At 39.4% G+C, this 16,656-nt stretch overlaps 1 protein-coding gene across 1 annotated transcript; it reads right to left on the bottom strand.

The window, feature by feature from the left end:
* Nucleotides 1–2,587: 2,587 nt before the first annotated feature.
* nkx3-2 (NK3 homeobox 2) lies at nucleotides 2,588–5,059 on the bottom strand. Its single transcript, XM_084938771.1, has 2 exons — nucleotides 4,465–5,059; nucleotides 2,588–3,794 (listed from the first exon to the last, which is right to left on the bottom strand). Exons 1-2 carry the CDS (start codon nucleotides 4,835–4,837, stop codon nucleotides 3,370–3,372), a joined length of 798 nt encoding a protein of 265 aa, XP_084794897.1. The 5' UTR covers nucleotides 4,838–5,059; the 3' UTR covers nucleotides 2,588–3,369.
* Nucleotides 5,060–16,656: the final 11,597 nt, after the last annotated feature.

Genomic DNA, 16,656 nt, shown 5'->3' on the forward strand with positions numbered 1-16,656 from the left:
CCTGCTTATAACCGTTATATAATGTTCTAGTATGCGATGGTAAAAAAATATCTTGAAGTAAATGAAGCCGTGACTGATTGTTCACAGTTTGACTTGTTTCACGCGATAAAAATAAGATTTGACAAAAGTGATTGTTGAAATCGCGTGTTATGGTGAGATTTAAACATTCAACGATTCGCTACGTGACTTTGAGAATACACAGGGGGATTTTATTATCTCATTTACTTTTTCTTCCTTCTGTACTTCACGCGGAAAAAAAACTCAAAAGCAGACTAAAGTTAGATTGGGTAATATGGGATAAGTGTTCATCATAACTTAAATCCACCCTTTGATGATCTTTTACTGATCCTTTATAAGATGGAAACTTGTCAGTTTTCTGTCATCGGTACTGTAACTCAGTATATAATAATAGGTGCGGCGTTCTTGTGAAAATCTAATTTATTTTTGCTCTGTACAAAAATCTAGAAAGACGTTGGAATTTTCCGTGACTTCCAGATCAATTAAAGCCAGGTTTGGAAAAAACAATGGAAATTATTTTTCACAGAACGACCAAAAATAGATTAAATAAAGTGGCTGGTTTGGAATTATCTTGGTCATAATCCGAAGTCCTGCTTTTCCGGAAAAATATTCGATTAAGCATTCGAAACTACATCTCCTTTGTTGTAGTCAAAGATATTACTTTTTCACGATAACCTTTTAAAGAAGAGAAGCTGCTGCTTGTGCGTAAAATCTAAATAAAATTTAAATTCTGATTTTAACATATTAATACATTTGTTTGTTTAGGGGAAACTGTAGAGAATATTTGCTGTAAAAGTCAAATCCTAACTGCAAAACTACAAAAACAAAACAATAATATTGCAACGTACGAAGCATCAGCTATGGGGAAATAACGGGGAGTAGTTGGAATGGGTCTAATGTACACCGATGGGGGTGTTTGCATTTCAAGTCGCTGAGGTTAAAAGGAAATAGAGCCGCGATATGTCCCTCTATATCAGATATCTCCACATGCAGGTAGGAAAGGAAGCAATGTGGGACGGTCCACTCCCCAATATCCCTCTCTGTCCTTCAAGCTCCAAAGGAGCCAATGAGCATCATCACTGCTGCTGGCGATGGCCCCAGGTGACAAGTATACCTGCATCAAGTAGATTAGATTTGAGGACATACAGGCGCATTTCGTGAGTGGGCATGTCTTACTATATAGGGTTAAAAAGAATGGTGCATTGATCAACTGAGACACTACATATACCCATTAGTCCGTGCGTAAAACGCATTGCATTTGTAACTTGTGTCCCAATAAACGGAGTCTGCAGGGTTCACGGTCTTGATTCCTTTTCGCGTCCATGTGTCCCACGCGATAACTTGGATGTTCAGTGTATCTTTAATCATTCACGCTGATCTTCCTGTCCAACAGCCAACACCTCATGATACACCTCATGATGGCTGCGTTAGGGTCCGTAAGTAATGGAAAGTATTTTGAAAGGTAAGAGATGGATGTTTAATGTACGACAGCTCCCTGTTGACCCTGACTTAACACTTAGGCCGTTATTGGATACAAAATAACAGCTTGTACGACTCCCCTCATATTTCAGTTGCACCATTCAGCCGGAAGTTAGCGAAGCTTCGTGTTTTGTTTCATTTTTTTCTTTTAAGATATTGTCTTCTATCTGCTAACAGCCGCAAATGAGAACCCCCTTTTTATTCTCTAACAGCAGTGACATCGGCCTCCTTAACCCCAGAATACTCCTCTCCTCGTGTTGACATACGGCCCTAAAGGTAGCTGTCAGTTTGCCCTGTCCGGGAATTACACAGCCATTCATCACTGTCTGACAGGTGTGTTTAGGAAGAAAGCCATAGTGGCCCAGATGACATCTACAAGGTCTCAGTGTCTGACAGTAACACCATAGTAAACAGAAGGAAAGTGAAACGAGACACAAAATTTAAGCAAAATAATGTTTATAGTGGTAGGTGTATAAATAATAATTTAATTGAAATTAAATAGACTAGATTTTTTTAAACAACTATATTTAATTTTTGGTTTACTGCGTCTGTGTGTGTGTGTTTGTGTGCGTGTGTGTCCACTGTTGATTTAGTAGGATATTATCCGAGTTTCAATCGTTTTCAGATCTCAAAGCACAGAAAAGCCACCTTTTCAATTAATTAATGTAATTATTGGTATAAGTTAAGATCCACGTTAATCCGATTTAACGACAATTTATGATTATTGTTAAGCTTCGAGAGGACTTTTGGTGATAAAAAACCAAAACAAAATAAAACACAAAAAGGAGGGGCGCAGTACAGTATTGTACCTGGACCTGTAACTATTCTGAAATTTCTAGAAAAGCTTATAATTAATATCAACAATAATTCAATTGGGGGGGGGGGGGGGGTGCATTTATTTTCTTTTTGGCCATTAAGTTAAAAAGAGAGAAAGAGAGCCTTTTTGTATTTGTCGGACAAAAAAGGGTTAAATTGTTTTAATTATTGGTAAAAAAATTTTGATTGCTTTGTGGATATTTATATTTAATGTTCCAATACTAAACGTAACCCTTAAAAAATAAAATTGCATCCCAATGAAAGTAATGCCTGATATGTTTTAATGTTTTTCGATCTAAACAGTCACTTAACACAAATAAAACATGTACATTTTAATAGGAGGTCGGCTTGTTTTAGCCTGCTTCCTGCTATAGGCCAGTAACTCAACAAACCGCCTCTTTTCAGTCTAACAGCGAACCACACTATAATGCATTGAAATAAAGTAACGTATATGCTCAAAAGTGCTGAATTATCTTACCTTTACAAACACAGCAAGAGAAAACAAATACACAACCTGCAACAGAGATAGCTGTTTGAGAAGTTAATGGAATATGCCTATTTCCAATCACTGCAGAGGTAGGAAGGCGCATGTAAAATATAAATCGACATTAAGGTGACATTTTCAGTCTGCTCAGGCCTCCGGTTTCCAAAACAGGTTCCGGGGGCTTCAGAGGTCCTTGAGGGAGTCCAAGCAAAGACACAAATACTTTAATATTATTGCTGTGTCACTCCTCAGAGGATAACATAGTGACATTTTTAGGAGGTCCTGTCTCTCCGCTTATGATTTTAGGGTCTAAACCATGAGAAACTGTTTCTTTAACGGGTCCCTGGAGGGGGAAAAACCTTACTACATACATGAAGGAGTCGCTTTAAAGTATTTCAGGATGTGAAAAGCCATGAAACGTTTTTGCTGTCTTGCCTGGACAACATGGTGAGGAAATTCAATCAGAGACGTTATGCAGTCCCCTCGGGCCTCTTCCTCTTGTCAGAAGTAAAGCTATTTGGGCTTCCTGGGAGCAAAAATAATAAAAATGAATAAATACAGTCACCGAGTTTTCACTGGTTCCCCGCACACGCAGAGAGCGTCCATGCAGGGAGGCAGTAGGCGTAGGGGTAATAGTAGGACGGTTGCAGGGAGAGCAGCGGGGGCCGTAAGATCTCTCCCGGGCTGTACTGTCTCTGGTCGTCCCGCACCAAAACTTTCACCGCCACCTTCTTGGCTGCTGGGGTTGAAGCCATCAGATCGGCGGCCATCTGGCGGCGTTTCGTCTTGTACCGGCGGTTCTGGAACCAGATCTTCACCTGAGTCTCTGTGAGCTTCAGAGAGGCCGCCAGGTCCGCCCGCTCCGGCCCGGAAAGGTACCGCTGGTGGTTGAAACGGCGCTCCAGCTCGAAGACCTGTGCATGAGAGAAGGCAGCTCTGGAGCGCTTTTTCCGCTGTTTAGGTTGATCCAGACTCTTCTCGTCCAGGTTGCTGGAATCTGGAAGAGGACGGCACACAGATGGACGATGCATTTGAATCTCTTATTTGTCTGGGCATTACGTTCATACTTGTTGATTATTTTATGGTTGCTTTGAGTTTTGAATCAGTGAAACGAAAAGGCGAAAAATTAAACTTAGAGAAATGTGCAAACTTATACGAAGGTATGTTTATTTTCACTTTTTATTAAAAACAAACTGCGTTTACCTTTCTTTTTTATTTTAGATTAAACAAAAAAGTTTTTTTCATTTAGGCCTCATTTAAAATTATTTCATTTAAGATCATTACTCCTGACATTAAACCAGCCGTGTGTTGCTGGTCGATTATACCGTCAGTCAAAACATAAACGTGCCAAATCATCAATGTTATCGTGACAAAGTCTAAAATTAAGCCAGGAATGCATATATACTCATGCGTAACGAGATGACTCGGTGCATAAAAGCTATCAGGATGTGAAGAAGTTTTGAAAATAGGGCCTATGCCCTGCAATAACACCTGGCAGCTCTTCTTGTGATTCCACACAGCTGTAACAGCAGTGTAAATATCTAAATTAAAAGAGCACTGAACTCTGTATTAAAGCGAAGAGTTTCGCGGAGTCTTATTGTTGTACTTAAACCAGTCACGCTTTTCCCCCTGAGTTATAGTTATTCTGATCGTTCTGGCCTACTTACCCGTGCCATTACCGGGCTCCGTGTCACTCTTGGAGTTTTCCGCAGCTGCAGACTCGTGGTCCGTCTCCTCTTGCAGGCTTTCCTCCGGCACATCCGACGCAGGGTCTCCGTCTTTCTCCGATTTACATGGGGCTGGAGTCTTGCTGTCGTTGTCCTCACTGAGTCCCGAATCCGAGTCGTAGCTCTTCTGGTCGGTCGGCTCACAAGCTTCACTCTCGTTTCTCCTCGATCCGCCGTCCATCTCTCCAAATATTTTCCAGCAGGCAGTCTTTGAAAAGCACATGTCCAAATCTGGCAAGTGTCGACTGTCGTCTTTTTTGTTCAGGATGGCTTGGATTGAGAAAGGCATCAGCGAGTTGCCACGAACGGCCATTTTTTCAAAGAAGCGAAGATTGCTCTGACTTCAGGTTCAGTAATTACCCGGCCCAGATAGTGGAGTAAATGTCAGTTCATCCACATTTTATTTTACTCCCTCCGTCGATCGCTGCTGGCTCTTAACTTTACCCCTCCAGTGTTGGTTTCTAGTCGCATCCCTCGGGAGAAGCCGTAAAAAGTTTCTGCTACATCCGCAGAAGCGATGCTGCTCGGCTGCATAGCTCTACCATCAACCCGGGCTCACTACAATCTCCAGCTCTTTTCACCCAATTTTTTCACCATACGCCCTCACCTGTGACTGACAGGCAGCCTTTTCGCGTCCGATTGGCCTAGAGAAGAGGAAAGTCGTTCTATGATTGGTCACTGTAAACGACGTCATGCTGCTTTTAACCAGCTGGGGGAAGAAAAAACTTTATTTGGTCAGAGCTTGAGAAGCAAATGTCAACCAACGCATTTATTTTAACCGAAACTTCATCCAAAACAAGAGGACAGTCTTCGTGCATGTATGACTCCTGTGTATAGGATTGCTTTTTGGTAATGTTTTATTATGTAACAAAACGTATGGTTAATTTAGCAAAATACCAGATTTCCTTGCGTTGCTAAAGTTGTTTTTTTTTTTAAATCCTGCAGTAAGAAAAATGAGGATGGCATGCGCAAATGTCCGAGATCACAAGATAGTAGAATTCACCAGCAACATCATTCAGAACTGTATAGTAGAAAGCATTGTCTCCGATTTTCCTCAAATCACTTAAATGCAACATCAGGACTGAATTTGTAGGAAATTTAATCATTTAAAAAAAACCTTAACCCTTCATCAACCCTCAGATCTGTCTGGGAAACCTGTGCCTCCCGCCCGTAATGTGATGGTTGTTGCCTTCAGGGTTGACCAGCGAGTGACAGGCTATTCACGCCGTCTACCTTTAATTAAGTTAACACAATGTATCGCCTTCTTTACACCCAGGATGTTGAATCGTTAAAACCTCAGCATATCCGCAAACTTCTTCAACTATATAAACAGACTACGAGTAAAAAATAAAAGGCACCTCACTTACAAGTACTAAATTTCTGAAGTCTTATTAGATTCAGTAGAGGCTGTTCTTACAGATTTCAGTTCAACGCCCTTTAAACAATGAATTCCCTTTTCCCCGATGAATAAGAATCAAAACTGATTTTACTTCCATTTAAAATAACACGTGACTCTTTTAAAAATCGCCTTTTTTACGGATAATTATTTTGTGCGTAAAATGAACGTTTGCCTTTTTTAAGCCAAGCTTTGTTGAAACGCTCTAAATATCAGATATACTGCATGTATGACCACTTTTAGGCATTACTATGGTGCTGGGTATAAAGTGTGATAGTCCACCCTGTCTCAAAGTTTAAGTGGACAACCATCTGAGCTGCAGGTCCGGATCTTGACCTTTGTGGCGTTTTACACGTCGCTCGCCTAAAAAACCGGATCTCAGCACTTTTCTGCTGTTTTTATTTACCACTAAATTGGATTAAATAGTAAACATAATGACCTCGTCGCCGTCTTAACGCACAGGTCAGAGGATAACATGGACATGACATAGTTATTAGGATTAATAAGAACTTTTTAGATGACCTAGACACCTCACACGATCCTAATGAAACCATCCTGAAAGGTATTAAAACCTTTGCTTTTAAGACATATTTGTCTATGGAACTGTTTAATGCGTTTAATTCAGTTTATTCTTATCAATGCTGGTAAGAAATCGCGTCAATTAAGATAAACAGGGACAAAACGTATTATTATTATTATTATTATTATTATTATTATTATTATTATTATTATTAATATTATTATTATTATAGCACGAATACCTGTTAAACTTTTTTTCTAATTTTACTACATATTTATATTTTGTTTCCTTTGCGCTTTTGAGTCTCATTTCATTTTCTGCGCTTGACTTTCGCTGCCGGCTTTAATCTACAGTTAAACGCAGAATCGATTATTTGAAAAGATACCAGATGAAAAGTTTTGTTCAAATAATCTTGAACTGTGAAATCAAGATCAAGAAAAGCTCAAGTTTCAGTCAGTGTTCTCGATCCAGATGCTTTTTGGACATATTTTCTGTTTTGAAAAATCAGAGGACCTGAATGAATATTAGCTTTAAATGCTGAGCTGCATGATAAATCTAAATATGCCCTTTCTTGCAAGCGCCTTTTTTGTGCATCCTGAAAGCAGCTGGTGCGGCTGTGTAATACACCCACAACTCTGCTAAACGAACCCAGCATCCTGTGAATAACAGGTAGAAAAAGTGTGAAAAATCGCCCCAGCTGAGTGGAGTTTATCAGTGCTGCTGTCATCTGGTCCAAACCCTGTTGCGTGCATATATTATACCATCTAGTGGCCAGTGAAAATACCTCTTAACATTTTGACATCTGGTGTCTTTGGGGTCATCCCAGCCACTGGAAAAGTTAAAAACACGCTTTGCTTTTTTTCAGTGAACACATCTCCACAAGAAGTTACTCTCCCCAAAAATTTCAACGATATGGGAAGCCGCACGTCTGAAGTTTCTTTTAAAAATCACTCGGTGCAACCGCATGTCCCTGTCCCGTGAAAATGAATTAAATGAAATTAAGTGGCATTGTCTCAGGCCTGGATGTGACCTTGCGGATGAAAGTCTGCATCACCGCAAGCAATGAAAACACAACTGGAAAAAGGGAAAAGCACAAAACCGCCGACACATCTGGATATTTTCACACACCCTGCCCTTGTTCTTTTAGAAACTGCTCATTCCACCCAAGGCCAACAACACACAGAGTGGTATATCACACACTTGAAAAATCTCTTGTATTGTAGAAACTTTCTCGCTCTCCCTCTTTCTCATACCACACGGTTTTCTTTAGTCCTAAACAAGCCTCGTTGACCCGTGCGCTTCATCCTGGGAAAAAATGGAAAATAAATAGAAAAGTCTGCCAATTCTCCAGCAGAGTCAGCCAGTGTGCAGCCTATCACTGCGATGTCGAGCAGAGCTCCGCGGGTTACTCTATGTTTTTGGTAACCACGCTGCGAGAAACAGCAATAAGCGGCAAGTAGCTGTAAGTGGCAGGAAATGTAAACAGCTGATTTGACTCACAAAAAAGGGACGATCATTTGAACAACTGGAATCAATACCTCATAACAATTTTAGGTAAATTAGGCCCTTTCCCCAGCGTTCAACACCCTTTGCTACATTTAGTCTTGAAAATGTGCCATAAATCATCGAAAGGAACGATCAGAAAATGATTTTCTTATTATCGTTTCTCTTTTCTTTATACCTTTTACTTTCAAGTGTGATGGACTCCTAAAAACAGCCATTTCAGGCCGTGATGATGAAATGTTACGTTATTACCTGTAAATGCCGATATTAGAGCACTTTTTTAATGAATGATATACAGAATAATCCCATTAGCGTCATATTTTCTAATCGATTACAACAATATTTCAGTACAAATCTTTCTCCGTAGTTTATTCTGTAACATTCTTATGTAACCCTCTTATTTTATGATTAAGTCGTTTTTAGTTTCGTTTTGTTTTTGTAATCTCTTGTTTTTTTAATAAAATAATATGTATCATAAAATACCCAGATAACGTAGTTGTCCCCAATAACTGTATTTAAATACAATACTAGGAAAATTAATTACTTACCTAATTATTTTGCTGGAGATATAACCATATGACACAGTTATAGCATTTTAATAGTTTCTAATATAAATATAATATTTTAATAGACTTAATAGATAATAGAATTTTCCCTAAATGACAACACTCTTTGTCCTCCTAAAATAAAAGACGTTATTGTCTTGTTGTATCCTTAGATATCTTAATAAGACAATATGGTGGTACCCGTCTAAGCTAATACCTTTGTACTCTTCACAGCTTGTGGAGACCAGTCTTTTCTGTGCTTTCTATAATGGTGCAAAAACATGACTTTTTAAAATAAGGTATAAACTTGATTTTAGAGGTACACATTCAATTAATTTATGTACTTTTGATTATTAATTATTCATGCACTTGAATATGGACTGGCATTTGTATGAGCACTTTTCTACTCAGGCTAACCACTTTAATCTTTTTTTGTTCATGCATGTTTCAACACCTGCACCTAAGGCAAACTCATAATCACAGATTAACCTGACAAGCACGTATTCGGGTTGTGACAGGAAACCAGAGAAACCAAAACGCTCAAGTAGAACAAAGACCCCAGGGAAGTTCAAACCCAGAACCTTCTTACTGTCAGGTGACAATGCTAACTGCTCCACCACCATGCTTCCAATACAAATGACAGAAACTGAGTGAAACATGTCAGATTGGATTAAATTCTTATGTTTAACCCTGAAATTTTAGAGTAAAATAAAAAATGTCACCTAACATTGTTTGTATTTGCACCTTAAAACTGAAAAAGAACTGAAAAAGTCCAATCTATAGATACAGAAAATGATTTTTTACTGTACTTTTTTTTAGCATGAACTGGGGTATTATGTGTAAAACTGTGAACAACATTAGGCAAAATGTATTTTATTTACCAAAGCATATAGGAGGATTGTGAATTTCATAAGTGAAAAAAACAACAACTTTTGTCCATTTGCACTTAAAAACAGGGGGAATAAGCCAAAAAAAACGAGGTATTACACGTACTCTGAGACAAAGATAAGAACAGTATGCTGCTTCTTTTCGTCCAGCCAGCAATTCAAAACTCAAAACTATTCAGTTTAAATAAGAAAGACAACCAATCATCGCATTTGAGAAGCTGAAACTTGTCAATTTGCTTGGTGTTTTGCTTTAATACTTAAATAATTAATAGATTTTTTTATTATGTTTTCGGATAACATGTGAAAAAAGATCAAACCAATTTAAAAAAAAAAACAAAAAAACCTAACTTCAATTTTGCATTTAAAAGGCGTTTCACTCTTTGCCAACACCCCACGCTTTGTCTGTTCACGGTCAACATGAACCTTAAAGGGCTGCTTTTGGCACAGGATGGCCCCCTCTGCTGGTGAAAATAAGAAACTGCCTACCTTAGAAAATGCTAAAGTTAAAAACATGAGATGACCATGCCTGGAAAAGGTATATTCAGTCTGTTTTTTTCTACATTGACACAGTTAATTAATGCAGCTCCCCTCCAGTGAAAGTCCTGCTTTCTTTCCAGCACAGAAATAAACTTTCACAGCATATTAGGCTGTTAATTCACCACCACCATCCTGCCTGTTCTTTGAATTTAATCTCATGTTTTAAACAGAAATCCTGCACCATGCAGTAACATACCAGTTGCTGTGGTAACATCTCTGTTTCCCCTCCTCCGCAGGATGTGTTTATGACAGGTCTTGATTTTTTCTTTTTTTTTTTTCCTCATGCCCTGGTATGAAGGAGGAGGCTCGCAGCACACCATGCCCCCACGCCCCCTCCTTAGAGCTGCCAAATTGTGTTCAGATGGAGCAATACATGAGAGGGCACTGCCAAGAGTCATTTGCAGTAAATGCTCCCAAACACCTTCTAGATTTCCCACCAAATATCAGGTCCACTGTGATAGCACCCTTAATCAACCTCAACATTGGAAAGTGGTAGGAAAGGGACAGAGAGAGGGGGGTTACTGCCAGCTTTAAGTATGCTTTTAGTCCCCTAAGTTACAACTGAACCCACTTTCCCAAAGAAAAATTATCCTTGCATGCGATGGAGCACTAAATGGAAGAGCCCTGGGGACAGAACACTTAATACGGTAAATGGAACCAAGAGACAAGAAAAAAAAGTTCCTCCACCTCTTGGAAGCTGTTCAAAACTTCTAGGCTACAATACTGCAGACACCAGGGCAGAAGTGGGGGGATAGCCCGCTGTTACACTCCAATTAATGTGTGTAGATAGTGCAGACGTGATTTATAGTTTATTTTCGGCTCTGCTGTGCTGACAAACGAGCTCCCACCCACCCCTGGCATGCAACAGATAATGCATGCAGCTCAAGCACATCATGAAAGGCTTCTCAGGTTTGAAGGGCCTTTTCGCTGCCTCCTCAGGGCTCAGTGACCGTCTCTTTTCTCCTCTGCTCACGCCTAAATAAAGATGTCCTTCAAAGCTGTGGACCCCTTTCAGTGGTTTCCTGTCACATGCAAAATACCACTTTTGAACATACAAGTTGATGTAGTTATGAAAACGTCAAGGACCATTTAGAAATTCTTAAGATATTATGGGCCTTTTTCTTTTTCAGACTGCAGCTGCACCTACCGGTTCACTTATACTTTGCATTTACCTCCTCTCTGGGTGCTGTTTACAACTTAGAGAACAAAAGTGTGATAGTTATTAACGCATATATGATATATGATATTATATTAAACTGTTCAAATGTCTGAAAAGCAGTTCACAACATAAAGACAATCAGTCACGAGGATGAATAACAGCGAAATGGAGGAACTCAAAACTTTGTGGACAAGATATTGTAGAAAGCATGCCATAGAAACAAAAAAAATGTGCACTGACCCCCCCCTCTCTAGAATCAGCTTTTCTTTTATACAAGAAGTTGAATGTAAGAAAAATTTTACTTCAATTTCAGTTACAGGCACTTGGACTGAAATATAGCATTTCAATCTTTTTCACAATTTATTTAAAGCCCAGGAGATGGACGTATGAAGGCGTATGAAATGTTCCTGGCTAAAGAACACAAAAAACATTAGACCCACTTTACTTGTTACCATGTAAAAGCCAAAATCATGGCATATCACACAGCAGAAAACTGCGACAGGTTAATGTCTATAATTTAGAGCAGCAGAAACCCTGGTACCCTGGATTTTTTTTCTCTGTTTTCTCATAATTTGGGGTAACACTATATAAAAGGTCTAGTTTTACTTACCTTTTAGCACAAGTATAATCCAAGGTAGCATTAGTTATTTCCACTAATTTAAGTAATTAAATTGATGCAGTTTTGCTGCTGGAATCATAAAATGTTCTCTGATATTGATGCTTAAATGTGTTTTCTGCCTTGAAAATCTCACATGGTAGCTTCTGAAATAAAAAGGTTATAAGGGGATCACAGGTATAAACAGCCAGAGCCAACCTATATGTACTTAGAGGGTTATTGTACAAAAAGCACAGCTGATCCTGAGAGAGCAAGGTTGGAGGCACTGACTGATTTTCGCATGACAAAAACTATGAATCTATTTTTCTTTAACTTCAGATCCACAGAGGAAATAGTTAATCACACACAGACCTTTAGTGTGGGAAGCAAATAGCACCAATGTGTGAAAGCAAAAAGAAATTTGCTCTATGTCATTTTGAGATTGAATTTAAACCGATTACAATAGTTTTCTCAATTATATGGTGACTGTGTGCATGTGAAAGCATTAGCCTTGTTGCTTTAGAAATTATTGAATCATTAAATCAAACCATTGTTGGTAATTCTTTTTTTATCCACTCATTATGCAGCTCGTCATGATAGTTTTTGGATGACAGCACAAGCACGGTGGTGGTGTGGTTAGCACTGTCGCTTCACAGCAAAAAGGCTCCTTGGTGTAAGCCTGGCCTGGAGCCTTTCTAATCAAATAAGTAAAATTTATTTATAATTTTTCACAACAACAATGAACAAATAAAAAGACACAAAAATAATATCTACTAGTTAAAAGCAAGCCTAAATAAGTCTTGAGCTACAGGTTTTGGTCAGAAGAAATCAGTGACCTGGATGTTATAAAGACCGATTTGTAAGACCGAGATTAGTAGAAACATTTTGAATAAACAGTGCCCCTGATAAGTCTGGTAAAGCATTTACATACTGGAAACAGGTATCTGCTATTGTTTATACAATCTGATAAATAAAGTAGGCTACAACACATCCCCCGTCATTATTAATTCATCTGCTGAATATTCTTTCATAGTGGCTTTTCATGTTGCTTGACACACACTGTATTGCCAAAAGTATTCACTCACCCATCAAAACCATTGAATTCAGGTGTTCCAATCACTTCCATGGCCACCTAGGCATGCCGACTGCCTCTACAAACATTTGTGAAAGAATGGATTGCTCACAGAAGCTCCGTGAATTCCAGCGCAGTACCGTGATAGGTTGATACCTGTGCAACAAGTCCAGTCCTGAAATTTCCTCACTACTACCTCAACCCGACAGAACACCTCTGGGATAAATTAAAGCAGAGACTGCGAGGCCTTCTCGTCCAACATCAGTGTCTGACCTCACAAATGCGCTTCTCGAAGAATGGTCAACAATTCCCATAAACACACTCCTAAAACTTCTGTAAAGCCTTCCCAGACGAGCTGAAGCTGTCATAGCTGCAAAGGGTGGGCCGACATCATATTAAACTCTATGGATTCAGAATGGGATGTCACTCAAGTTCATATTTGTGCGCAGGAAGACGAGTGAATACTTCTGACAATATAGTGTAGCGGCTTACACAGCGGTTCAAAAACCTGAGAAGCTGGAATCAGGAAAAATAAACACAAGTTAGTAACTAGTTAATTTCCTCCCATCCGTACTCACACACCTACTCTGCACATAGTCCAGGTGAGGCACAGCTTTGCCTGTTAACATCTTATAAACAAATATAATGTGCTTGTTCTATGTTATTTGGGGGAATTGTAATGCTTTAACATACACAGTGTAACAATGTAGCATCTTCTCTGAGGTTTTTCAGCTTGTAGCAGAGTTTTTGTTTTTTTCTGCCAGCGCACAGGAGCAGTATGTTTTCAGCTGCCAGCAAGAAGAAAAAAAAATACAAGGACTGGATTTCAGGAAACCAAAAAGAGAGATGGAGAATGGGCAAATTAAGAACCTATTAAATTATAGTGTAGATCCAGATACTGATAGGGCATAAACCTCAGAGTAGGACAAGCTCCCGAGTGCCTGAGTGACCTTCTTGTTTTCCTTTCTTAATGTACTCTGGAAGCAAACCCCAGTCATCACAGTACTACAGAAAAAAAAGACCTACAATCTATCTACTTGTCACAGTAAAGCTAAGCGTCAGTTAGTTTAGTAAAAACGTGTTTTTTTTTAAACTTCACACAGTGCTGAGATACTGCAAACAATCCTTTTGACCCCAAAATGTAGGAAAGAAAACAAAATATTAGTAACATTTCTGCACTCCGGTGTGTATTTGTTGCAGCTTCAGATGCCAAAACTGATCCAAATTTCAGCTCCGCCACAGAGGCAATTTAAATATTGCAAAAGCATTTTAAAAAAAAACCCATAAAGACTGTAAGCCACCACCCCTCCCTGCTGTCTGTCACAGACTATTTCTATGACTCTTGTATGAAACACTTCTGACATTAAACACCTGTTAACTTTTATGTCTTGTGAGAGGAGTGGCTGAATGGGAGAGCATTATATTCAGTGCCAGTCGGCCTGGCCTAATCCCCAGTAGAGGAAAGACCACTCCCAGTGCGGAGTGGCAGCAGTGGGAGTGAGTGAGCCCCCTTACCCCTGCCACAGCCTGAGAGGATCCCCTCTGCTCAAACCCAGTAGTTTCTTCTATTCCAGTTGACAGCTGTGTGAAACCGCCATCTTTCCACAGCTCTCTGCTCCACAAACTGAACAGCTACCCACCAGCAGGCACACGTAGGGGGGAACGAAGGGAGACGCGAGGCAGTTTACGTTGTTGTTGTTGTCCTGGATCAAGTTTTCTGTTCTACCTGTCAGATTCAGATGCCAGCGCTGAGGTCAAGGTGGTGCAGCGTGTCCTGCCAGAGCCCAGAGGTCCTGTACCACCCAGTGTGAAAAATCCCAAACTGCTTTAAAGGAAGTCAAAAACACATTGCACAACCTTTTTCCAGCACACCGAGCTTCATTCACAAAACCAGAAAACTGTTTTGGCTTTTTAACCTTTTGCAGGGTCAGTCTTCTCTGTGCATCACTAAAGTAGGTAAATCCCTTTTTGTTGTACTTCCTCATGCTTTACTCTACATTTTGGAGTAAATCTACACCTTACTCCTCCACCTTTATCCAGAGCTTTGGACGCCTTATACACAATTAATATTGCAAACAATAATTGTATCCACTGCTAATTTTACACACCGTCTCTCATAATTTTTAAATTAAAACGTTTTAATGCAAGATTTACTACTTGGGATTTCTGCTTTGTTTTTACTGTTATAGTAAAAGATGAGTACAGATCAGCACCAGTTCTAATATCACCCTTTTCAAAAACTATACAGTCATGGCCACTTTATTGGGTACATGTGTTAAGCTTTTTATTACTGCAAATATCTCATTAGCCAATCACGTGGCAAATGACTCAGTGCATTTAGCCAGGTAGACATGGTCCAGATGACCTGGTGAAGTTAAATGAGAAAGAAAGGCATTTTTTTTCCATCACAACCATCTTTAGGGTTTTCAGAGAATGGTCCAAAAAAGAGAAACTATCTGGTGAGCAGCAGTTCTCTGGCTGAAAAAGTCTCACTGATGGCAGAGGTCAGAGGTGAATGGCTAGGCTGTTTTGAGCTGATAGGAAAACAATACTGACTCAAATAACCACTCTTTACAGCCAAGGTGCAGAAGAGCATGAATGCACAGCATGTCAAACCTTAAAGCAGATGGGCTACAGCAGCAGGAAACCACACCAGGTGCTGTCAGCTAAGAACAGGAAACCGAGGCTACAGTTCACACGGGCTCACCAAAATTGGACAACAGTAATTGGAAAAATGTTGATTTTTTTTTGTTCAATTTCTGATGGAACATTCAGATGGTAGAGTCAGAGTTTTCCATGGATCCATCCTGTCCTGTTCAGGCTGCCAGTGTAATGCTGTGGAAGATATTTTATAGTCAAAGTTTTAGTACCCAGTGGGCATTGTTTAAAGCCCAAAGACTACCCGAGTATTGTTGCTGACCGTGTCCACATGGTCTGATGTCTGCTTCCAGCAGGACAATGAGTCATGTCACAAAGCTCAAACTAGTTTCTTCACTGGACTTAGTCGGCCTCCCAAGTCACCAGATCTCAATCAAACGGAGCACCTTTGGGATGTGGTGGAACGAGAGATTCACATCACAGATGTGCAGCCGACAAATCTGCACAAACTGTGTGATGTTATCAAGTCAGCATGGATCAAAATCTGAGGAATTTTTCCAGCAACCTGTTGAATCTTTGCCATGAAGAATCAAGTCTGAAGGCAAAAGGGGGTCCGATCCAGGGATACTTCACAAAGTGGCCAGTGAGTGTATATAGTAGTAGAATTAAAATGGAGATTCACGTTAAATCTTAATTAATTAATACAATACTTTCTGCTTTTTAACCCTCTGTTATAATTGTCGTAAAACAGAGAACGTCTTTAATCCTCTCTAATTAATTTCTGTTTTTTTAACAGCTGGATGTTAAAAACTGGTTTGTGTGTGTTTGTCTTTTTTATCCAGTGATAAATTTAAGATAAAAAAAACCCCTTTAAAATAAATTCATTTAACTACCCTGTATAGTAAAGAAAAAAAGACCACAAATATACATTATTGAACTATTTGTTTTCAGGTTCATTTTTATTTTATGGTTTGTTTAATATTGTGTGTACCTGTCCCAACTAAGTTGCTTAATCTGGTACATATAAAGGGGAGCTTTTCTCCTATGTGATCAATATTTTGTGCATGGTCCCGGACAATAAATGATGAAACTAAAACTGACTAATTATACAGTCTTTTGCAAAAGCGACTATTCGAAAAATGGGAATATCTGTTCTTACTTTTGATGTACGGTAACACATCATGTCAGTGGATTGCATATAAGAAAAGTGGAAACATGTCACACTTTCCTGATGACAGCAACATCTTAAATGTTTAATTATTTCAGATATCACACTGGCTGCCACCTCACAGCGGACCCGTAACAGGCGCCAACCATCTG

This window comes from Perissodus microlepis, chromosome 2, assembly GCF_051167445.1.
Source record: "Perissodus microlepis isolate ML-2025 ecotype Zambia chromosome 2, ASM5116744v1, whole genome shotgun sequence".
Lineage (NCBI taxonomy): Eukaryota > Metazoa > Chordata > Actinopteri > Cichliformes > Cichlidae > Perissodus > Perissodus microlepis.